Source organism: Narcine bancroftii, chromosome 1 (genome assembly GCF_036971445.1).
Source record: "Narcine bancroftii isolate sNarBan1 chromosome 1, sNarBan1.hap1, whole genome shotgun sequence".
NCBI classification, from domain to species: domain Eukaryota; kingdom Metazoa; phylum Chordata; class Chondrichthyes; order Torpediniformes; family Narcinidae; genus Narcine; species Narcine bancroftii.
In genome coordinates, this window is record NC_091469.1 from 213,093,005 (window position 1) to 213,119,189 (window position 26,185).

The 26,185-nt window shown below is 40.2% G+C and overlaps 1 protein-coding gene across 11 annotated transcripts in view; it reads left to right on the forward strand.

Annotated features, from left to right (window-relative positions):
- akna (AT-hook transcription factor) overlaps positions 1 to 26,185 on the forward strand; it is a 153,084-nt gene that overhangs the window by 26,145 nt on the left and 100,754 nt on the right. For all 11 annotated transcript variants that reach the window (XM_069890189.1, XM_069890228.1, XM_069890220.1 and 8 more), the window contains 6 exons: positions 5,730 to 6,916; positions 7,881 to 7,955; positions 16,312 to 16,456; positions 19,409 to 19,584; positions 23,205 to 23,264; positions 25,789 to 25,922. In XM_069890189.1, coding sequence (XP_069746290.1) covers positions 5,730 to 6,916; positions 7,881 to 7,955; positions 16,312 to 16,456; positions 19,409 to 19,584; positions 23,205 to 23,264; positions 25,789 to 25,922 — 1,777 coding nt within the window. The remainder of the gene's footprint in view (positions 1 to 5,729; positions 6,917 to 7,880; positions 7,956 to 16,311; positions 16,457 to 19,408; positions 19,585 to 23,204; positions 23,265 to 25,788; positions 25,923 to 26,185) is intronic.

Below are 26,185 nucleotides of genomic sequence, written 5' to 3' on the forward strand. Positions count from 1 at the left end.
TTTAAATGTTTTGTAGAATTCTATTGGGAGTCCATCCTCTCCTGGTGTCTTATTATTTGGTAAATTTTTTATTATCTCTTGTATTTCTACTGTTCCAAATGGTTCTGTTAATTTATTTTGTTCCTCTATTTGTAGTTTTGGTAGTTCAATTTTAGTCAAAAATTCATCTATTTTCCCTTCTTTCCCTTCGTTTTCAGTTCGGTATAATTGTTCATAGAATTCTCTGAAGTTTTCCTTAATTTCTTTTGGATTATATGTAATTTGTTTGTCTTTTTTCCTTGTTGCCAATATCATTTTCTTAGTTTGCTCTGTCTTAAGCTGCCATGCTAAGATTTTGTGTGTTTTTTCACCTAGTTCATAATATTTCTGTTTTGTCTTCATTATATTCTTCTCCACCTTATATGTTTGTAATGTTTCATATTTTATTTTTTTATCCGCCAATTCTCTTCTTTTGGTTGTATCTTCCTTTATTGCTAATTTTTTTTCTATGTTTATTATTTCCCTTTCCAACTGCTCTGTTTCCTGATTATAGTCCTTCTTCATCTTGGTTGCATAACTTATTATTTGTCCTCTAATGAATGCTTTCATTGCGTCCCATAGTATAAACTTAGCTTCCACTGATTTCGTATTTACTTCAAAGTACATTTTTAATTGTTTTTCAATAAATTCTCTAAAATCCTGTCTTTTAAGTAGCATGGGGTTTAATCTCCATCTATACATTCTTGGAGGGATGTCCTCTAGCTCTATTGCCAATAACAGGGGTGAGTGGTCCGATAATAGTCTAGCTTTATATTCCGTTTTCCTAACTCTCCCTTGAATGTGGGCTGATAACAGGAATAGGTCTATCCTTGAGTATGTTTTATGTCTAGTCGAGTAGTATGAGTATTCCTTTTCTTTTGGGTTTTGTTTCCTCCATATGTTTCATTTCTTGCATTGATTTAATTATAAATTTGGTTACTTTGTTCTTCCTGTTAATTTTTTTCCCCGTTTTATCCATATTTGGATCCAAATTCAGATTGAAATCCCCTCCTATTAGTATGTTCCCTTGCGTATTAGCTACCTTCAAAAAGATATCTTGCATAAACTTTTGATCTTCTTCGTTAGGTGAATATATATTAAGTAGATTCCAAAGCTCCAAATATATCTGACATTTTATCATAACATATCTCCCTGCTGGATCTATTATTTCCTCTTCTATTTTAAATGGCACATTTTTGCTAATTAATATAGCCACTCCTCTTGCTTTTGAATTATACGATGCTGCTGTTACATGTCCTACCCAATCTCTCTTTAATTTCTTGTGCTCCAATTCAGTTAAGTGTGTTTCTTGGACAAATGCTATATCTATTTTTTCCTTTTTCAGTAAATTTAGTAGTTTCTTCCTTTTAATTTGGTTATGTATTCCATTAATATTTAGAGTCATATAGTTCAGCGTAGCCATTTTATATTTTCTTTATCTTCTCTTTCTGTTTTTCCATCATTACCTTTCCTCCTTTTCCATTTCTGTTTTCTTATTTTCAACTCTTTACCAGACAACATTCCTACAACATCCAACATTTTCCTTATTCTCCTATTTCTATCTTCTTTATCCCCAATCTCCCCTTCCCCTCCTGAGTTGTCCTTTATCCCTTGTCGGACAACCACATCTCCCCTCTCCATTTGGATTTGCGAATCCACTCGCAAGCGTCAACTGATTTTGCAGTGACCGCTCTTTTCCCCCACCCAGCACCCCCCAGAAAAGATTTCACTTTTTATATGTCACAAAGGTCACTCTTTTAATTCCCTCCTTATTCTCTCTATTCCATTACCTTCCCTTATTAATTCTTGTCTATACTATCTATGTTTTCCTCTAATTACAGATACTTTCACATATGCCCATTGTCTCTATTCACTCTTATACCTCTTTACCCGCATACATATCAATCGTGGTCATTTTTACCCTCATTACCCGTCTTCATCCCTCAGTCTATTTTTGTCTTTACCCACATACATATCAATCGTGATCATTTTTGCTCTCATTACCCGTCTTCATCCCTCAGTCTATTTTTGTAATTGTTCTGCAAATTTTCGTGCTTCTTCTGGATCCGAGAACAGTATGTTTTGTTGTCCTGGAATAAATATTTTCAATACCGCAGGATGCTTCAGTGTAAATTTATATCCTTTCTTCCATAAAATCGCTTTTGCTGTATTGAACTCTTTTCTCTTCTTTAGGAGTTCAAAGCTTATATCTGGATAAATGAAGATTTTTTGCCCTTTATACTCCAGTGGTTTGTTGCCCTCTCTTACTTTTTCCATTGTCTTCTCCAGTACCTTTTCTCTTGTAGTATATCTTAGGAATTTTACTACAATAGATCTTGGTTTTTGTTGTGGTTGTGGTTTAGGGGCCAGTGCTCTATGTGCCCTTTCTATTTCCATTTCTTGCTGTAGTTCTGGACATCCTAGGGCCTTAGGGATCCATTCTTTTATAAACTCCCTCATATTCTTGCCTTCTTCATCTTCCTTAAGGCCCACTATCTTTATGTTATTTCTTCTGTTATAATTTTCCATTATATCTATTTTTTGGGCTAGTAATTCTTGTGTCTCTTTAGTTTTTTTATTAGAATCCTCCAATTTCTTTTTTAAGTCTTCTACTTCCATTTCTGCTGCTATTGCCCGTTCTTCCATCTTGTCCATTTTTTTCCCCATTTCTGTTAAGGTCATATCCATTTTATTTATTTTCTTTTCTGTGTTGTTTATTCTTCTTCTTAAATCATTGAATTCCTGTGTTTGCCATTCTTTAAATGACTCCATGTATCCTCTAACAAGAGCAAGTATATCCTTTACCTTGCCTTTCCCTTTATCTATTTCACTGTATTCTTCCTCTTCTTCTTCCTCTGGGTTGGCCATCTGTTGTTTCTTTGATGCCCTTTCCTCCTCTTCTTTCTTGTTTCCATTGTCTTCTGTGGTCTCTTCTTGCTGCAGGTGTTCTGCAGCTGTCGTTGCCGGCTGTGGAGATCGACTCCCCAGCTGGTCCCCCCTCCCGTCGGTGTGTTTTTTTACATGCGCGGTTGCGCACTTTTACTCGGCTCTGTGAGCCATTGTTGTAGTTCTTTTTCTACCGACCTGAGGTAGTGGGGTCCTCTCTCCACAGCAGGCCTCTTCGGACAGGTAAGGCCTTCACCTTTTTCCTCCGTTGTCTTCTCTTCCTCTCTTCTTTCCGTTGATTTTGATTTTTCTCCTTTTGTCTCCATCTTCTTTCCACCTTTATACTCACTTTTCTTTAACTTGTATTTCTGTGCCTTTGTATTTTCTCTTGTTTTTCCCGACTTTTCTGGAGAGGGCTGGAGTTCACCGTCCGGCCACTACTCCATCACGTGACTCCTCCCTTGGCTTCCCCTTCCTGAGTCTACAATAATTTCCTTAGTGTTACTGACATTGAGTGCAAGGTGGTTGTTGTCACACCACTCAACTAGCTAATTTATCTCATTCCTATACACTTCCTCATTGCCGTCTTTGATTTTGCTTATCTCCGGGGAGTTATTGGCAAATTTGTAGATAGCATTTGAATTGTGATGAGCCATGGATGTAGAGAGAGTTTTGTAGAGGACTAAGCACCCATCCTGTGTTGTCAGAGAGGAGGAGAAGTTACCAATCTGCACTGACTGTGGTCTTCCAATGAGGAAGTCAAGGATCCAGTTGCAGAGGGAGGTGCAGATGCCTTGGTTTTGAACCTTGCTGACCAGTACTGAAGGGGATGATGGTGTTGAAAGCTGAGGTATAATCTATGAAAAGCAGCCTGATGTAGGCATTTCTTGTTGTCCAGGGGTGATCCACAGCAGTCAAACTGCAATGGGTCCTGGTCTTTGCTGAGATGCAAGTTAATTCTGGCCATGATCACCCTCTCAAAGCTTTTCATCGCAGTAGATATGAGTGCTACTGGGTGATAATCATTGAGGCAGCTCTCCCTGTTCTTCTTGGGCACCTTTGAAGTAGTGGGGCCTGTCCTAATTTATCTTAAATGTCAAAATTGAGCCTGAATTCACTAATCCAGCTGGCAGCTCATTACACACTTCCACCACTCTTTGTGTGAAGAAGTTCCCCCTAATGTTCTCTTTAAACTTTTCCCCTTTCACCTTTAACCCATGTCCTCTAGTTTTTATCTCCAGTGGAATAAACCTGCCTGCATTTACTCCATCTATGCCCCTCATAACTTTGTCTACCTCTATCAAATCTCCCCTTTGTAAATGATTTAGGACGAGGAGAGTGAAGCATTCTCCTTCCTGCAGAGTTATCATTGGGCTCTGTGACCGGCGGTGCAGATTTGCAGTTTTCACTGACTAAAGAAGCAGCATCCGTCAAGACAGTTGCTAAGACAGTTGCTCTCGGGTTGGATCAGACTGATGCACTCCATTCCTGGTTCAGAGTGTTTTGATTAGAATTGGTTTACAGTGCCTTGTGGAAACAGCATTGCTATTTTGCTCACAGCTTAACTTGACTGATAGTGTCAACAGAAGTTCAGTTTGGTCCAACTAGTTAGTGGGTTTAATTACAATCTGCCTTGACTGATGACTGACTGGTGGAGGTGAAGAGCATTGTTTGTTTATTTGGTTCTGACTGAACATGTCTATGAAAGCTGGCTTCCTGCCACTCAGATTTCAGATTTCTTGTTGAGTACATACATGACATCACATACAACCACGTCATTCTCTTTCCTGCGCGACAGAATTACCACTAATTGGTAGTGCAACAATAACAATACAGCGTAATCATGTAAACAAACAAAGAACTGTAAACAGATAATGAATGTAAACAAACAGACTGTTCTATACAGAGAGAATAAAAAAGAAAATCAATGAAGTGCACAAGTCAGAGTCCTTAAATGAGTATCTGATTGAGCTAGTTGTGAAGAAGCCTGATGGTGGAGATATTCACATTTCCTGGGGCAACCTTTTCCACTTTTTGTCATATTATACAGCCAAGACCTGAATTTGTTACTAAACAAGTGGAAAACTATTTTGAAGTCTTGAGATGGTGGAAAACACAATTTCAAGTCAGCAATAACTAAGCATTTTTCTTGCATGGAAGTGACGGGGATAGGTGACTGAGAGGTGACGGGGATAGGTGTGTATTTGGTGCTTCAGCTGATTAGTGTTGAGCATTTAAATAATACCACTGGATGGGGGAATTCATTTGAAATTAGTGATCGATCAAATCAGTTGTTTTGCACTCAGTATTCACTTATACCTGCCCACCCACTTTTCACAAGTTGAATGTGCAGGGGGCAGGGGTGCGGTGCACGTCTTATGAGGCAAGGGCAACAGAGGTCAGGCTTTTCTCTTTGAAGCAATGAAGCATGAGACTTAATAGAGATCGACAAGATTATGAGAGGCAAAGACAGCCTTTTATCCTGAGGTGACAGTAACAAATTACAAAGTGCATCTACTATAATTAAGGTGAGTGGAAGAAAGTTCAGGGGAGACATCAGGGTAAGTTATTTTTTTACCCAGAGTAGTGGGTACCTGGAATGCATTACTGGAGGTAGTGGTGGAGGCTGGTGCAAAAGGGACATTTAAAAAATGCTTCGATGTGGTTGTAAGAAAAATAGAGGGTTTTGGGTGTGAGGTAGGAAGGTTGAGTAAATTTATATAGGTCAGCACAACATTGTGGGCCAAAGGGCCTGGGCTGTTCTGTAATGTTCTATGAACTGTTTGTCCCATGTTACCCCATTGATCTATTTTTCACCACCTTAGATGAATCAGACCAAGAGGAGGAGGGGATTCTCTGGCACCATGAACAAGATGAACAAACTATCAAAACTGAAGGCAAGAAGGATCAAGGAACTCTGAACATTCAATATAAAGTAGTTGCAGGGAAGAGGGAAGAAAGTGACGAAGGTTACCCCCACCTAGAGTACAATGAACAACCTGAGGAGACAAGCACAGGCATGATGGGAGACTCATGGTGCAGCATACTAGACCACAGGGATGATTCTTCAGTGCAGATTATAAGGAACGACGCAGAGAAACTTGCGGATCGATCTGTTGGGAATATTAACGACTCAAAAACTCAGGGTGAGGAGTCCAACCTATCAGCTGAGGATTGTTATTCTGAAGACTTTGAAACAATATATTCCAATAACATGGACCAATATGGAGATATGTTAGAACTGTCCCATGACAGCAAAGGAGGTGATGGTGAAGTGATGAAGGAAGGGGAAGATGCCCCTCCATCAAATCACCTAATGTTATATTTTAACCAGGTGAAGCCAAGTCACCTCTCAGTTGAGGGCCTGCCAAGTGAAGGAGAAATTGTAGCTGAAATGATTCCGGAATCTCTAAGCTGTGACCACGTTGATGAATCAATGGTGAGACGCCCTTTGAAAGGAAATCCAGATCCAGGGTATGGAAGTACAAGGCAAACCAATAAACTCAGACAACCTCAGCTTAACAAAGCACCATCTAATGACCAAATCAAGCTTACCAACCATAAGAAACAGCTTCATAGCCTCGGTAAACCATCAATATTAGCCAATAAAAAGAGCCAGAACAGCTGGCAGATAAAGTCTCTAAATCCCCAAGGGAGAACAATTAATCAAAGAGGATCAACAAAGCAACTATCACGCAAGATTACCTCAGAAACAGCAATTTATGGCCGGGGTCAGCTTAACTATCCCCTTCCAGATTTCTCAAAGGTGGAGCCCCGAGTTAGATTCCCAAAGGATGAAAAGGTCTACCAGAAGCCCAGGAGTAAGTCCACTGCCATGACCAGGAGTAGGACCAATGCTCAGCTTTTCCTCCATTCACCTGCAGATACTGTCCATCAAGTATTGCAGAGCAGTAAGGATTGTCCTCCGATCACACCAACACCACCTGGAGTCAAGGTGCCGGAGGAATTCAAGTGCCCACAAGAAGCCAGAGAACTGGTTTACCAGCTGCAGGTAAGAATTCAGGGAGCACTGTGGTTCCACCTGCAGTCTGAGAAATGGAGCTGAAACAATTATTCAAAAAAGATGAGGAGAGTTTGATCAAAGTCTGGAGTTTGGAACTTTTCCATAACTGAGGTGAATATAATTAATTTCCATGATTGTAGCTTTGCCACAGGGCCAGGATGTTCCAGAGTAAATCTGAGCATTGATTTGCAATTAATGTTAGTCCAGGGTATAGACATCTGTATGCACGTACATTTGGCCATAGAATCCACTTTAGAGACATTGGTTGAAAGATAAAGTTGACCACAAAACAAAGCACCACGCCCAATTTATCAAATAAACCAGTGAAAGTGCCCCAGACAATGCAGGAGGCTCACATCACTGCCACTCTTAACGGTGCACTATACCCGCAGAACTTCTCCTTGTACAATGCTCCCTCCCGATAGTGGGCCTGCTCTTCAACAATGTAGCACTCTTTTACATCAGATCTCTACCTCAGAACAGCACCTGCAGCCATGCAAGTCTTTCTTCAGTATGACCTCTCTTGACAGAACAAACTCCCCCAAACTGTCCCCCTGACAATGCTTCAACCAAACTGTCCCCCTGACAATGCTCCATCCAAAAGGTCCCCCCAACCACGCTCCCTCCAAACTGTCCCCCCGGCCATGCTCCCTCTGAACTGTCCCCCGGCCACGCTCCCTCCAAACTGTCCCCCTGGCCACGCTCCCTCCAAACTGTCCCCTTGGCCACGCTCCCTCTGCATTGATTTAATTTCTCTCTCAGATCTCTACCTCACAGTGGAGCTCTCCTTCACTACAGGTAGACCTCCAACTTCTGTCACTTCTGCTCGAAGGCACAGAGAGATGATGAGAGGACGGAGCCATAGAATGGCTCGAAGCCCACATCTCGAGCTCCTGCTGCCCCATGGAGCGTCCTCAGTAGCTGCAATTAATTCGACCTTTTCTTTTGTTAGGAGGATTATCGCAGCCTCTTGACCAAATATGCTGAAGCTGAGAACACTATCGACCGGCTGAGGATTGGAGCCAAGGTATGAAATGCAGAGCAAAGCATGTGTTGGGTGGTTTTCCTGAAAAATTGATGAATGGAATTCAGATCCACTGGGCACACAACTTTCTTCAGTGATATCTCCAGGTGGAAAAAGCCTTTGATCTTTGTTGTAGCTCACTGGGGGAGGAAATTCCAAGGTATTCTTTTTTTTCCTGAGACAATGATGTCTAGAATTGGTTATTGGCTGTCACATAATGGTATTTAATTTTTTAAATTTAGACATACAGCACGATAACAGACCCTTTCAGTCCACGAGTCTGTGCCGCCCAATGGCACCCAATTGACCTACAACTCCAGTAGGTTTTGAATGGTGGGAGGAAACCAGAGCACTTGGATGAAACCCACTGAGTGACGGGGAGAACGTAGAGACTCTTTACAGAGAGCGCGGGATTCGAACCCTCCCCATCCTGATGGCTGATACTGTATCAGCTTCGCTCTAACTGCTATGCTAACCTGGCCGCCCTGAACAGCATTCAGCATGTTCTTTCTTTTTCAATTTTTTAAAAATTGTTTTTTTATAAAAGTTACAGTACAATGAAGAAAAGAGAACTAAACTGAAAATAGAATATCACATATATATCAAGATAAAACTTCATACAGTATAAACTCGGTCCCTCCCTCCACTCCACTGGATGAAGACAGAAAAGCACCAAAAATGATATAATCTAAAGATATATATAAATGCCACCTAACCTACTCTATTTAAAAATAGAGAAAACTAACAAAATAAAACATCTGAGTAGCTTATCCTGAAGGTTAAATATATTTTGTAGCTTTTGGTTCCTACCATGAATCAAAAAACAAAGGTGAGACTATATCTCATCTGGAAGAGCACGTATATCTAATCACATTAAAAACATTTACCTCAAATGAAAATAAGACATAAAAGGTCACCATGTATTTTCAAATTTAACCGATAAATCAAATACATGATATCTAATTTTTTTTAAACTTAAACAGGGCATAATGTGAGAGAAGCATTGAAACAATGTGGGGAATCTAGAGTCCTTCCATTTGAATAAGATGGCTCTTCCAGCCAACAATGTAGAGAAGGGCACAACCCATTGAATAGGTACAGAAAAATTCCCTATGTCTGTTCCCTATGAGCCCAGAGGACCCCAAAACCCAGCAGCAATAGATATTCACCAAGACAAATAGTTACTTAAACAAAAGTTGCTTTTAACTATCTGGTGATCCCCCAGGATCACCCTTTAACTTATCACTAACTTAACTAACCTAACAACCCCCTTCCAATCCTAAACAGATGTGTGTAATGAGTGTCTAAGTTTAGAAAAGTTATTTGATTCACAGTCCAATCTCGTTTCTCATTCCTCCAAGTTCACTAGTTGCAGGCAATTCTTATACTGTGCACAGAATTTAATATTTATGAAGTTCACCAGGCTTTGGTGCTTGAAAGGTAAATAGTTACCACTCAGGAAAGTTCTTGTTGGTTTTCAGAGAGAGATTTGTTGTTCCTGGACACAAACTGCTCCCTTTTAATCAGCCACTTCAGTGTCTTGCTGACGAAACTTGCCCCCTCAAGGTTCTCCAGATGATAACCTCTTTCTTTCAGGTCATCACAGAGTTCCTTTTTGTTTCTCTCATTTCAAGTGAAACATTAGACAGCCAGTACTCTCTTGTATGAACCACAAGGACTTTGGCCAGGCTGAACTAAGAACTCACAACCCATCTTCCTAATGGGGGTTTACACAAGCTTTCCAGCTTATCCTGTTCTAGTCCCAGCTGCTGACTTGTAACACTGCAGAACTGAATTCTCTCTCTGAGAAAAATATATTCAACTCTCTCGACTTGCAAAAACCACATGACCCTTTTAGAACAGCAAGCTGCACTCAGACAGCTTGCAGCTTCAAACTAGACCTCTGAGTTCTTTCATCTGTTGCTTTTCAAAACATCAATCCATTAGTGAAGTCTCTTGGGCAAAGGCCCCCAGGGGCCACCCTGTCTGGCTTGAGCAGAGCTCCAGTGCTTTAAATGAGATCTGTTTTGAAGTGTTTGTATGTGACCTACACTTAAAAAAAACCTGCCCCAATTTATCTCCTAAAACGTATCTATATACAATATAAAACTGTGGATTCCGGTTCTTTTCAGTGGATCTCACGAAATGACTTTACCAAAACTTTGTCTGGTCAAGACTTCATTTATTCTGCAGAATTATGAGTTATCTGCACAAAGTCCCATGGAGATGTTCTCTCTGTGAAAGATGGCAGAGACTGACCTCGTGTTTCACAGCTATTTCCTTTGTCCTGCTCACACATGGGGGGAGTTACATTTGGCCTAATCAAAAGTTCACACAATACATTCTTACCCAATGCAATTCCTACAAAGTACAAATTCCATTGCTACATATTATTGGCAGCCTCTTATCAGACCTGCACGTTTGATTGGTTCTGAGTAAATTCCTACGGTTGATCTTCATGCTAATTGGTCCTTTTGACTTGCCATGCCCACCTTACTAGAATGCTGCAAAACCTAGCTACACTATCACTAGCTGTTAACCCTTTCCTTTCTCAAAACACCACAAAATATGTCACACTAGTTCAGTAACCCCAAAAAGAGCAAATATTGGATTGGGCCATAGCTCAATCTGAATTACAGTTGAAAAGATATCAAAAATTTCTTTCCAATAGTTTTCTAAGGATGGACAAGACCAAAATATATTTGTCAATGTGGGATTATCAGATTTTCATATGTCACAAGTAGGGTTAATATTAGAAAAGATATTAGCCACCTTATCTTTGGACACGTGAACACGATGCACCACTTTGAATTGAATTAATGAATATCGGACACATATTGAAGATGTATTCACCAGTTTAAGAATCTTGTCCCTGATTAGGGTCTTGCAAGTTCCAGTCCCCAATCCTTTTTAATCTCATCATGAAGTACTGGGCATAATTTCAATAATCTATATTGTTCAGCATTTATTCACCCAGAATATAGGATACTGCTGCCTAACATCAGACTCACAATTGATGTCTGGCTGCATGATCAGAGTTATTTGTCAATCGCTGGAGCATGTTTTCTGACTTTAATAATCCCTCTTTTAGAGTTAAAGAAAGAGATTAAATCGAATCTGTCCAGCAGAGAACCAGCAAACATGTTGTTCAAAAGTCCATTAAAATATAGAACCTTAGTACATTAAAGCACAGAAACAGGCCTTTTGGACCTTCTAGTCTGTGTCAAAATAGTTTTCTCCCTTGTCTCACTGACCAGCACCTGAGCCAGTCTAAAGTCCTCCATACCCCTCCCATCCATGTATTTGTCCAAATTTCTCAAATGTTAAAATTCCACATTCACCACCTCAGCTGGCAGCTCCTTCCACACTCCCACCACTCTCAGTGTGAAGAAGTTCCAGTGCTTTTTCTTTTTCCTCTTTTCCCTTTAACCCATATCCTCTGATTAGTATCTCACCTACCCTCAGTGGAAGAAGCAAACCTACATTTAGTCTGTCTACACCTCTCATCACTTTAAATACCCGTAATCAAATCTCCCCTCAGACTTCTATGCTCCAGGGAATAAAATTCTAACTTGTTTAACCTTTCCTTGTAACTCAGGTCCTGAAGTCTGGGCAACACCCTAGTAAATCATCTCTGCAATCTTTCAATCTTATTACTACCTTTCCTATAGTTTGGTGACCAAAACTGCACACAATATTCCAAATTTGGCCTCACCAATGTCTCATACAACTTTACCATAACATTGCAATTCCCATACTCGATACTTTGATTTATTAAGGCCAATATGCAAAAGCTCTATTTGCAACCCTATCCACCTGTGATGCTATTTTCAGTGAATTATGCACCTGTATTCCCAGGTCCCTCTGTTCTTCCACACTCCTATCATATGAATTTAAATTTACTGTGTATGTCCATTCTTGATTTGTCCTTCCAAAATGCAACACCTCACACTTGTCTACACTAGATTCCATCTGCCATTTTACAGCCCAGTTTTTCTGCTGGTCCAGATCACTCCATTTTGAAAACCTTCCTCGCTGTCTGCAACACCTCAAATATTTGTGCCATCTGCAAACTTGCTGATCCAGTTTACCACATTGTATCTAGATTATTGATATAGATGACAAACAACAATGGTCCCAGCACTGATCCCTGAGGCACACCACGAGTCACAGGCCTCTAGTCTGAGAAGCAACATCCACCACTACTCTTTGGCTTCTCCCATCCAGCCAATGTCGAATCCAGTTCACTACTTCACCATGAATACCTAGCGTCTGAACCATCCTGACTAACCTCCCATCTGCGACCTTGTCTAAGGCCTTACTAAAGTCCATGTAGACAACTTTCACAATTTGTCAACTTTCCTGGTAACCTCTTCAAAAAATTCTAGAAGATTGGTTAAACACAACTTACAATGCACAAAGCCATGTTAACTATCCCTAATCATTTTCTGGCTATCCAAATAATTGAATATAGATCTCTTAGAACACCTTCCAATAACTTACCTACTACTGTCGTCTGGCTCACCAGCCTATAATTTCCAGAGTTATTTTTGGAGCCTTTATTAAATAATGAAACAACGTGAGCTACCCTCCAACCCTCCAACCCTCCAACATCACACTCATGGCTAAGGACATTTTAAATATTTCTGCCAGGCACCCTACAATTTTTACACTAGCCTCCCTCAAGGTCTAAGGGAATATCTTGCCAGACCCCGGGGATTTATCCACCCTTATTTGCTTTAAAACAGCAAGGTCTTCCTTTTCTTTAATCTGTATAGGTTCCATGACCTCACTGCTTCTTTGTTTTACTTCCACTGACTCTTTGCCTGTTTCATGAGTGAATATTGATGAAAATAAATCAATTTCCAATCCATTTCTCTGCAGCAACCATACTGCACTTTGATGCAGCCGGTCAGGACGCTTTTTAAAGAGCTCCTGTATGATGATGGCTGGCAGCCTTGCGCACTTCGGTCTTCTCAGGAAGTGCAATCACTGTTGCACCTTCCTGACAAGTGAGGAGATGTTGAGTGTCCACAACAGGTCACTAGTTAAGTAGACTCCAAGGAGCTTGATGTTCTCTATTCTCTCCACTACATAGTTATTGATCTATAGTGGAGGGTGGTCTCCCGAAGTCCACCAACATCTCGTTCATCTTGTCCACATTGAGACCCTGGTTGCTACTCTGACACCATATCATGAGATTTTTCACCTCTTGTCTGTCATGTAACTCATCGTTGTTGCTGATGAGCCCGCTACTGTTGTGCCATCTGCAAACTTGACGACACCATTGGAGCTGGATCTGGCGATACAGTTGTGGGTCAATAGCGCGAACAGAAGCTGAATGAGCACACAGCCCTGTGGTGCGCAGAGCTCAGCATTCTGCTACTGGCCAAGACAGACTGTGGTCTCTCTGTTATGAAGTCCAGAATCCAGTTACAGAGAGGGGTGTTGAATCCCAGCAAGAGCAGATAGCTTCTCCACCAGCCTCTGGGGAATGATTGCATTAAATGATCCTGTAGTTCCTTTTAGCTTTTACTTATCTGATCTCTTCTATACTCTCCCCTGCCAGTGATGTACTTATTGGTTCTTTCCATACCCTCAATTGATCCTTAATGTGTTTGTTCCTCCCTGGAGTCTCAATTTTATAGTTTGTTCTTTCCTTTCACTGGATATATTTTTACTCTTTAAATAATTCCTATTTTTGCACCAATCATTGTTTCCAACTTCTTAACCATCAGTCATTTCCGCCAATCTATTTTACTGATTTGATATACTAAAGTGCTGCTCTGTCATCGTGGTCAAGAGAATTTTATGGTGTCGGCACTATCTATCTGTTCCCGGCTTTTACTTCTTGGATACATTGTCCACCCCTAGACCCAAGCGAGGACCTTCCTTTGTTGATATTTTAAAGATTCTGGTACATTATAGAGCTCAGTTCCTTTTACTTCCTTATTTTTGTTTGGTTAGTAATCCATTAATTGCTGTTTGTTTCTTATTTGATTCCCTCATTTGTTGAGTATACTTCTTTCCTTCCTTTCCACTGTCATTGGGTTGTGAATGTTTTACATAAGAGTTCTATTTTTGTATCCTTAGCAGTTACTTCCATGTTGTTACAGATTTCCCCCCCCCCATCGTATATGCGTCACACCTTGAAATATGTAATTCCCAGTCCTGATGTTTTAATGACCATAGAAATTAAAGAAAATTTTCCACAGAGTAGGATATTAAGCCCATCCTATTTGTGCCATTGAAACCCCAGCCAAAGACTGGCTTTGTTATCCTGCAAGCCACAGCTCTTCAATGCCAAATCGGCATGTTGTTTCGGTGTGGTGAAAGCTTCTGCCTGCACCAATCTTTTCAGCAGTGGGTTCTAGCTCACCACCATGCTCTGAGTGAAAAAGATTCTTCACCATCCCTTGTACACCTCTGAGAATTATTATGTGTTCTGAATTTTAACTATTCAGCTGAGGAAATTCTGACCATTTTAGTGCAGTCCAGAAAATACTAAATCATGAAGGTGGATTCTCATGTAGTGGTGAAGAATGTTTTTGGTATGCTGACCTTTATAAACCATAGCATAGAATATAGGAGCTGGGAGGTGATGTTAAGATGTTTCAAGGCATTGTTGAGGCCAAGTTTGGAATATTATGTGCAGTTCTGGACCCCAAATTATAGGAAGGATATCAATAAGGTAGAGAGGGTGCAGAGAAGATTTACTAAAATGTTGCCTGGATTGCAGTATCTAGAATACAGAGAAAGATTGGGTAGACTGGGTCTTTATTCATTGGAGCATAGAAGGTTGAGGGGGGATTTGATAGAGGTATTTAAAATTATGAAGGGGATAGGTAGAGTAGATGTGAATAGGCTCTTCCCCTTGAGGGTAGGTGAGATTGGAACGAGGGGTCATAAGTAAAGGGTAAGGGGGCAAAAGTTTTGAAGTAACATAGAGGAAACTTCTTCAGTCAGAGAGTGGAAGAGATGGTCGCAGCAGGGTCAATTTTGTCATTTAAGAGGAGGTTGAATGAGTACATGGATGTGAGGAGGTTGGAGGGTTATGGGCAGGGAGCAGGTAGTTGGAACCAGTGGAGTTTCACTTAAATTGCTGCAGACTAGAAGAGCCAATATGGCCTGTTTCCGTGCTGTAATTGTTATATGATTATATATATTCATGGAGTTCTTCAGCACAGAAGCAGGCTTTTCAACCCTCCTCAAAAGACTTATCAAATGAAGTAGGTTTTGTTTCAATCTTTCAAGAGTAAGGAAACCTTATCATTGCAGCAACAGGCTTGATAGTATCTTCAATGAGATTAGAGCTGGGAGGGTATTATAAATCAGGACAGAGTTATGATCTCCACCAGTTAAACTGGTATAAAGTAAATAATTCTGTAGATATTCCAACAGGTTAGATAGCATTTCTGCAGAGAGAACCAGAGTTAACGTTTCAGGATGATGGGCTTTTCTCTGAAATGTTTTGAGAGGAATATTAAATAAAAACAAAACATTCATCTGTTGTTCATGAAGAGTTGGCCATGCTCTCAGCAATGTAATGTGGCTGTGTTAACCACAAAGAACCTGTATTCAAAACAGCCAACAGAATCATGGACGACCTTTCCAGTCAGCATGTCCAAGGATGCCTCTTCACTGACCGCCTGTTGCTGGGGCTCCCCACATACTTGAACAGAACCGATTGAGTTTGGAAGCAGGAGGTGCAGTTCACCAGATAACACCCTACTATCAGGTTTAATTATGAGGGTGTTTGTTATGGTGTGTGTGTGTGTGTGTGTGCATGGGGAGGGGGGGGGGTATAAGGAAGAGAGAGAGATAAAGATGAACACAGCATGGAAAAAGGCTCTTCAGCCCACTGGTTAAGTGTTACATATCCTGGAGTTTCAAAGATTTGAGTTAAATTGAGGTTTTAAAGATGACAAATGATTGACTCTCTGTCCAGAGAGAGAATTACTTCCAATGGTGGGGAAGAAAGGGACAGAGGATTAATATTTCAGGTTAAACAGCAGAATGAAAGTTGTTCGTAATAAAGAGCAGCAGATTGTAAAATTAGACATATGACACAGTAACAGGCCATTTCTGCCCATGACTCCATGCCGCCCAATTTGTATCCAATTAACCTACGCCCCTGGTACATTTCGATCGGTGGGAGGAAACCAGAGCCCCTGGGGAATACCCACACAGACATGAGGAGAATGTACAAACAATGCGGGTTTTGGACCCCGGTCTTGATCACTGGCGCAGAAAAGGCGTGGCACTAACTGCTATGCCAACCGTGCCGCCCTGTTGTGTCTGTTTTTGTCTCGGTCTCTGGCCCTATAGACATATGCTTCTTTCATCTTCTGTTTTGTAGGTGAACCTGTTTGCTGATCCTCCAAAACCAGGTCACATTTTCCACGGAACATCCCTTAATCGACCTTCAAAGGTCATGGCATTTGCCATCTCTCATCCACAAAAAGCTGAACTTGAACCCCCTGCAGTCTCCCAGTCTCAAACAGGTAGGAACATAACAGGTTGTTTATCCTTCTAAAGAAATATGGGACCTTTGAAATATACTCAGTGGGAAACAGAGCCAATTTCTTCCAGCTTCCTGCACCTGGTCATGCACAAGATTTGTTTTATGTCCTTTCATCTTGTTGGTCGCATCTTTTTATAAAATCAAACATTTTTTAAAATTTTGAGGGAGTTGGCAGGAATTGTATCATTTGAGAAAGAATTGCTCAAGTAGAGAGGAATATGGATTTTGGCTCTGGTATTTAGGATGGATCACCAGCTGCAAGTCAAAATGAACACAAAACTGATTTTTAGCCAGCAATGAATTGGCCATCTAACTGGCAAGCACGTTTACTGATATGAAAAAGGTCTCTCTCTGAAGGGCGGGAGGATCTTGGGGTTGTGTCGAGTCGAGATTTTAAGGATGAACACTTTCTGCATGGCTTGCTGCTGACCACATCTGACAACAGATAGGAAATGCACGACATTCACTGACATCCTTACGTATACAGGGAATACCCACAGTGCTGAATTTGTGATATATCAGCAATATTAGGTGGATACTCAGTCTTTATTTCCCCCAAATGGAGGCTAATGGGACTACTTCAGAAACAAATTTTGGAAATAGAATAAGATACCGAACCGAGCTCACTTAGTGTAGTATCTGTTATCCCACAGCAAATCTCCAACCATACAAATCTTCACAGTCCTGGCACACCCTGTGAACACTGTTACCTGTACAAGCATGGTCTAATCAAGCAAAAACAAATTGACAGGGAAAAACCCACTGGATATTCACACAATGGAAACTGAGGGGAGATTAAATTGGAACAAATAAAATGATCAGAGGAAGCCAGGTGAAGAGGAAAGATGGACTTTGGTGAAGGGATAAGTAACTAGAGAGACAGATTTGAGTTGGTTGGTAGAAAAATTTGAGGGGGTTTGATTTGTTCATTTGATGAGGGCCGGAGCTCACTGTGTGAAGGGGAATGAGAGGCAGAAAACCTCATTGCATTGGGAAAGGATTTGGATGGGCAGATGAACAGATGGAACCTGAAAAGTATGGATGGAGAGAAGGAAAATAATCTAAAGAATTTGTTTTTTTTGGTCTGAATGAGCATAATGGACCAAATAGCTTCCACCAGTGCTGCAAATCATACAGTAGATCCAACCTCCACCTTCCCCCAGATCTGTCTTGCTCTGGAAAAAAGTTCCAAAGAGTCACCATCCTCTTGGTGAAAAAAATTCTTTTTATCTCAGTCCCAAATGTCTGGCCCCTTACTTTGAGACTTGTTGCCCCTGTTTCTTGACATCAAACAGGGAAACAATCAATCCTACATCTATCCTATCAAAACTCATAAGAAACTTGCCTACTTCAATGACAACACCCCTTATTCCTCTAAAAATAAATACAGTATAGGCCTGGTCCATTTTATCTTTCCTTATGGATCAAGGACATTCCAGGGATCATTCTGGTGAATCTTGCAGCAATCCCTCTATCACATTGCGTAGAGAGATTACTTTGGCCAGAGATTTATAGATTTTTACATATAAAGGGTCTTGTAGGATATTGTGGTTGGTGCAGGAAAATGGAGCTGAGGCAAAAGATCAGCGACAATCTCACTGATTGCTGGAGGAGGTGTGAGGCTGAATGGCTCCAACTTACTGTGTCTATAGTCAGGGCGCATCAGGTAATGTCACGGAGTTTGATGGTTAACAGCATGCAGCTAATGCTCTTTGCACCTATCGATTATGATAGAGCAGTACAGAACTGGAACAAGCTCTTTGGTCCACCATGTCTGCGCTGACCATGATGCCAATCTATAGTAATCCCATTTGCTTGTGCATGGTCCATGTCCCTCCATTCCTTGCTGTTTATGTGTCTGTTTAAATGATTCAAAAGCATTGCATTGCATTTGAGTCCATCACTTTTCCTGGCAGCATGTTCCAGACACCCACTGTGTAAAAAAAACCAAAAAACACACACACACACACACACACACACACACACACACACACCTCGTAAATCTCCTTTAAACTTTTCCCCTCCCACATGAAACCCTCATCCGTTCATTAGTAACATTTCCACTCCAGACTGTCTACCATAATTTTATGAACTTCTAACAGGTCACCTCTGATGGTCCAGAGAAAACCATTCAAGTTAGTGCAACCACTCTTTATAGTGAGTTTTGACCAATCCTTGCAACACCTTGCTATACAGGGAAGCGCTTTTAGCATAGCTATTACAGCCCCAGCAACCCAGGTTCAAATCCCAGCATTGTCATAAGGAGTCCGTATGTTTTCCTTGTGTATTTGTAGGTTTACTCCGGTTGCTCTGCTTTCCTCTGACCCTTCAAAATGTACCAAGGTTGTAGGTTAAATAGGTATTTCGGCAGCATGGACTCCAGGGCTGGAAGGGCCTATTAGGTGCTATATGTCTAAATTGAATTTAGAAATCTGTAGAGTTTACAATTGGGAAAGGTGTAACAAAAATGCCCATTCATGATTTTCGCGTAACACACAGGGACTGCTGCACTTCTATATAGTAATGCAGACTCAAAACCAAATAAATATCTTCCCGAGGGTGCCTTTGGAGTCCAGCCATGGTCTTTGCTTCTGTGTCCCTGCTATCTCACTTGGTGATGCCAGAGTTATTCTATTCCTTTCTTGAGACAATGTTGTGTATGAATTTCAAGTGATCACTCAACCAAGTAACTGGCATCAAAAAGACAGGACCTCGTGCTAATGCTGACAAGCGCTTCTTTCGTCAGGACCTTTGATATTTTTGCTGACTTAAATGCTCCTTAAAGCAGAAAAATGCAGCAATGTCAGTGTGAAGACCAAAGGTGTGACATGATTATGCAAATTTCCTATAAGATTTTCTTTAAAATTACTGAAAATCACGTTACACAAAGATGGTTTTAATTTTGATTTGAAACTGTTGATTCCTGGTCTAGGAGCCATTACACCAGAAGGAGTGACTGCAATCTTGTCTGGATTCAACACTCTGGAGTTACCAGGGACATCAGCTGAGACGTGGATGTCTAGCCACAGTGACCCTACTGTGGAGCCCACAACAGGCGAGTGTCTGACTTGGGCTCTTGCCCAGCAGGCTGAAGCGCTGCAGAAACAGGTGAGAGATAGCCTGAATAGCTGTTTTACAGCAATCTTGTTCTGGCATTGTGATGTATTAAGATCTATGAACCCATGCTAATGGCTCTGTGCAGGGGAGATTGTCTCACAGCTTTTTGTTTTGAACATTTTATTTTTGATTTCTTTTCATAAATATACATATTAAAATTTCAATTTTTAATAAACATAAATGTATATAATTTTTTTCTTACTAAACAAAACACAACAATCCATTCCCTCCCTCCCTCTTCCCAGCATAAATCTGTACACCATCAGGGCTTACAATTGGGTTTAAAAAAGAAAGTCTTCATTAGGGAGGTCACATTTTAATCATAATAACACTTTTTTATATTTGGTCTGCTGAATAGTCCAGATATGGTTGCCATATTTTTATAAATGTCATAATTGTTCTTTAGATTGTATGAGATTTTTTTTTCCATAGGTATACAACTATTCATCTCTGTCTTCCTTCGTGTTATCTGTAGAGGGGAGTCTAAATAATCACTATACATTTTTTTGCCACAGCTAAAGCTATTTTAACAAATGAAATTTGGAATTTAGTTAGTTTATTACTTATTGCAATCAAATTGCCCAAAAGCTGAAGTTCCAGGTCGTCCATGAAGGCCACCTCATTATCCTTGTTAGCATTTCAGTAATATCCTGCTAGAAAGGTCTCACCTTCACACACGACCACATGGCATGTGCCAACATTCCTATTTCTATTCCAGGCCTAAAACACATTTCCAACATTTCCAATTTTTCCAATTTTGTTTTATGTAATTTCTGTGATGTGTGATATAATTGGTGTAGAAAATTATATTGTACTAATCCGTATCTTGCATTTATAATTGACGTCATGCTGTCCAAACACTAATCACACCAGCATCTTTCCATTATGGCAACTCCTAAATCCAACTCCCTTCTCTCTTTTCATCTCTATGAACCTGGCTTTGCACTTTCATTTTGGAGAGCAAAATATATCCTAGATATAAATTTAGGTGTGTTCTCCAGCCACATTGTTGGTTTCATCTCACTAATTTCTTGGTCCCCATCTTTCTCTTAAGAACAATCTTAATTGGAGAAACCAAAAGAATGTCCCATTAGCTACTCCATACTTATTTCTTAATTGTTCAAAAGACATAAGCGATCCTTCCCTATAGCAATCATCAACATATCTTATTCTTTTGTCATATCATGAATTCAATATTTTGTTACCCAGATTCATAGGCAGTAGTACATTTTTTACATAATGATATCCTCAGTGATATTCCTGCTATTTTCCTGATGCATTCATTTATTTCTTGGCGTATTCCAATCATGTATTAATTTAGGATTATTTGGGTTTTTTGTTATTGACATGACATTCCACATATAAATAATGTCTTTCATTGTCTCCTCTTTTATTGAATTCAGACCATTCAAATCCAAAAAGGGGGAATATTTTGTTCAAAGAAAGATGATAAAAATCTTGCAAGTCCTTCTTAAAATCTAACTCGTCCCAATTTATAATCCCATGTTAACTTTTCCAGGGCAATTCTTGGTACTTTGTTATTCCATAGGAATTGTCTTATACAATTATGTAATTATTTAAAGAAGTTTTAGTTAGTACAATAGGCAACAATTGAAAGAGATACTGCAGTCTTGACATTACCTTCATTTACGTAGAATTTACCCTTCCTATTAATGTAATCGGCAGATCTTTCCATTTCTTTGAATCTTTTTCTATTTTTTCTAGTATGGGATATAATTAAGCTTGTATAAGTTCTGTAAATATTATCTGTCATTATTCCTAAATATTTAATTCCATCTTTCTTCCATTTAAATCTACTGCCTCTTTGGTATCTTTCATAATCAAAGTTTTGCAATGACATAATCTCACTTTTATCCATATTTATTTATATCTCAATATTCTTCCATATTTTTCCAATTTTGTTTGTAATCTTATCAGTGATTCAGCTGTGTTCTATATATATATATATATATATATATATATAGAGATAGATAAAATAGCACATCATCAGCAAATAAACTAATTTTATGTTCTTCCCGTCCAAATTTGATGCCCTTAATATCTGGATCTCTTCTTATAATCTCTGCCAGAGGTTTAATAGCTGGGATTAATAATGCTGGTGAGAGGGGACCCCCTGTCTACTCAATCTGCTCAAGGGAAAAATAGAAGACATTTGGTTCTTAGTTATAATTTTAGCTTGTGGTTTATGATAAAGAGGTTTTATCCAATTTATGAATTTTCTGCAAACACCACATTTTTCCAATGTTTTATATAAGAAAGACCATTCTAGTTGGTTGAATGCCTTTTCTGCATCTAAAGAAATAGTTGCTTGGATTCAACCTTGATTTTGCCATATGTATTATTTTGAATAATCTACCTAGAGTCTCCAGTGGTTTCCAACCTTTTTCTTTCCACTCACATACCACTTTAAGTATTCTTTATGCCATAGGTGCTCTGTGATTAGTAATGGATTTCTTAAGGTGGGATGTAGGTGGAAATAAAAAGGTTGAAAACCACTGTTGTAACCATACTTAATTGACTCATTATGTGCACAGTTTCATAACTCCAAAGGAAATGGGCCATTGACCATTTTACTCAAGCAAAATATTTCAGTAACAATTGGATCTAGAGCAGTAATTCTTAACCTTTCCTTCCCACTCATATCCCACCTTAAGCAATCCCTTACTAATCACAGAGCACTGATGGTATAGGGATTACTTAAAGTAGTATGTGAGTGGGAAGAAAAAGGATGGGAACCACTGACCTAGACTATTTGACGAATGTCTTCTTTAACAAATTGCACCTGATCTGGATGTATTAAATTTGGTAAATACTCACCCGATCTATTAGCTAATCCCTTTGCTAGAATTTTATAGTCTGCATTCATAAGTGATATTGGTCTGTATGATGAGGTTTTAAGTGGATCTCTGCCTTTCTTCAGTTGAAAATGTTTCCAGGTGGGTTTGGGTCTCCACTGCCTGGTCTAACACATCCGTCAAAAGAGGCATCAACAAATTTTTTAATTGTCTGTAGAACTCAGGGGGTGAAAGTGTGCATTGCATATATGGATTTTTGCAAGGCCTTTGATAAAATTCCACATACAGGTTAGTGTGGAAGGATAAATCCAGGGTAAACTGATCAATTGGTATCAAAACTAGCTTAATGCTTTTCTAGTCACCCAGCTATTGAAAGGTCATCAATAAATTGGAAGAGGTGCAGAGGAGATTCACCACGATATTGGCAGGTCTGGAGAGGGTTGATTTATAGCAAGAGTTTGGTTAAGCCTGGTCTTTATTCCTTAGAGCATAGAAGGCTGAGGGATGATCTTGTATATATAGGTTTATATAATCATAAGGGACATAGAGAGTGTTCACACTCTTTTTCCTAGGGTATATGGTTCCAGAATTAGAGGAGATAGGTTTAAGTTGAGAGTAAATGCCACAGTAAAAGTCAGCAGATAATCTGGGGCAAAAATGCATGACCATCACACCCTTCCTTCCTCCGACTCAAATACATTTTGTAAAAAATAGTATTTTTTGACTTTGTCTCTTTCAATGCACTTTATTTGAATTATGTACATTTGTGCAATTTTTTTTATATATCTCTCACAGATGGATATATTTGAAGAGTTTCTTAAGACTAGAAATTTGGCATCTATGTCTCGAGTGAAGGTAATGAATTCAGCTGCTGGGCAAGACTGGAATTTGAGAGCAGCAAGACGTTGAGGAGAATGGGCCGATTTTTTTTTTCATGCTAAAAGGGTAGGGGCTTGTTAATTGTGGATTGTTCATTGTAGGTGGAAGGAAGTGCTGAGAGTATCTGAGGGGAAAGAACCATTCAGAAAGAGAATTTGGGTGAGAATAAAGTTAAATGTGGGTTGGGAAGGAAGATGAGCTCAGGAGTAACATGATGGAACAAAGGTAAGAAACACAGGTTTAGGACTGAAGTTGAGGAATGAAGGGCAACAGGATACTTTCACAGGAGCTATGAGAAGGGAGGAGATCAGAAAGGGCAGTACACAGGGCTCTCTGAATCTTAGTGCAGACATGTCCCCACCCTTGTTCACAAGATCTCAAGACAAAGAAACAGAAGCAGGCCACTAGACCCATCAAGTCTGTTCCGTAAATCTACACTAAGCTACTCTTCACTAGTTCCAATTTCCGGCCTTTTCCCCATATCCCTTCATGCCCTCACTAATGAGATACTTGCCTATTTCTTGTTTAAATACTCCCAGTGATCTGGCTTCCACTGCTGTATGCGGCAGTGAGTTCCACAGATCCATGACCCTCTGGCTAAAGAAGTTCTTCCTAATCTCTGTTTTATATGGATAACCTCTAATTTTCAGACTATGACCCCTTGTCCTCAATTCAGCCACCAAGGGAAACATCTTACCCATATCCACCCTATCTAAACCTTTCAAAATACAAAATGCCTCTATGAGATCTCCTCTCATTCTCCTATACTTCAATGAATCCAACCCAAGAGCTGCCAAACACTCGTATGTTAGCTCTTGCACCCTCTCCATTCTAAGATAGGGGGCCCAGAACTGCACACAGTTCTCCAAATGAGGTCTCACCAGTGCCCCATAGAGCCTCATCCACACCTCTTTACACTTATATACTTAGCATTCACTTTCTTCACCACTAATTTCACCTGATCATTGACTTTTAGGTTTCCCTACACGAGGACACCCAGGTCCCTTTGCACATCTAAGATCTGAATTTTCACCCCATCCAAATAGTATTCTGCCTGTTTATTTCCACTGCCACAATGTAGAACGGAACGCTTCTCAACATCATACATCATCTGCCCTATATTTGCCCAGTTTTCCAAACTGTCTATATCCCTCTGCAATTTTACGGTTTCTTCAACATTTCCTGCTTCACCACCTATCTTGGTGTCATCCGCAAATTTGGCCAATAAACCATTCATCCAAATCATTAATATAAATTGTGAACTGCAGTGGCCCCAATACCAAATATCTTTTCAATCAATTCAGTTCAAAATGGGATTTGTGCAGATGGGCTGAAAGGTTGGCATTGGCCTGATGACCAGAAAGGCCATTTACTTCCATTCCATGACTCTATAACTGACTGCAGAACACCACTGGATGTTCTCTTCCCATCAATGGTTCCCCTGCAGACTGCAGGAAACATGTTCCTGAATACGGTCCCTGAGCCAGGTTTGCAGGGTTGGAGAGAAAGGGAAAAGATGGAGAAATTCAGTCATTGGGGGGATTAGAGAAGAGATAATAATTGAGTAAAGGAGGAAAACCTTAGGAGATTCATAGAGATTGGTGGCAAGTTGGAATCAATGGGGCTAATGTGCTTTTCTTCAGGTTAAACTGGCCTAGGACATTGTTCATCAAATTCTAACACTGTGGTCGCATTTTGTATGGAAGCAAGATTTATTTCTTGTGTTAGATCTCATTAACCTTTAGCTTTGCTCATGATAGGCATGTAAATAAATAGGGTAGATACCTCTAATATTGCTGCCATTTGAGTGAATGCACTAGATGAAAGAGGGCAGGTTACACCCAGGCAACAGTGGGACTGAAGTCTGATGGGAAGTATTCGACAGAGCTGTTGGGGAGGGTTTAGAATAAAATGGTGAGGGGTGTGAAAGCAGATATGCCTGAGTAACACATTAAATCAAAGTGTTCACTGTACCTCGATGCACATAACAAGAAACCAATTTGTTTCCATCAATTCAGTTCAAAATGGGATTTGCGCAGATGGGCTGAAAGGTTGGCATTGGCCTGATGAACAGAAGGGCCATTTACTTCCATTCCATGACTCTATAACTGACTGCAGAACACCACTGGATGTTCTCTTCCCATCACTGGTTCCCCTGCAGATTGCAGGAAACATGTTCCTGAATACGGTCCCTGAGCCAGGGTTGCAGGGAGGTGAGCCTGTAAAATTCTACCCCACACAATGTGATGGAGACAAAATCATGAAGTATTTTCCTGAAGTTAGATATAGTCCGATAACTAAAGATATCACCGGATATGAGAAGCAAGAACAGGGCACTGAATTGGGATGAGAAATCGTGATTAAACTGGGCTTGAAGGGCTGAATTACCTGCTTCAGCTTGTTTTCCCTTTACCATTGAGAAGTGCTCAGGATTTTCTGGATCCTCTCTATGGCCATGAATTAACCTCAGGGTTCTTCTTTATTCTGGTCGTGTGTCCAGGCATTTGAGAAGTTGAGGGAGGACCTGGATGCCCTGGAGCGAAGCTATCTCCAGGTTCGGGAGGAGTATCGTGGTCTCCAGCAGAACAACACTGGCAACAACAGTTTCACCCTTGGCAGATTTGATCCCAACAGGTAAGAGGTCAATTCCACATTTTGTTTGGTCATTTGGAGCAACAGGACAGGTAATTCTTCACTTGGACAGTTACATTTTAAGTAATACATTATATCTGGAGCGATGAGCTGTCTAACAGGTTAACTAACATTCAGACAACTGCATATAGTAGAAGGGCAAGGGGACAATTACAGAGTTATAATGGAAATAAAATCAGCTTGTACAAAGCTAGGGCAGCGAGTGCTCTGTTGTGGGGTTTTTCTCAGAATCGTGATGGATGCAG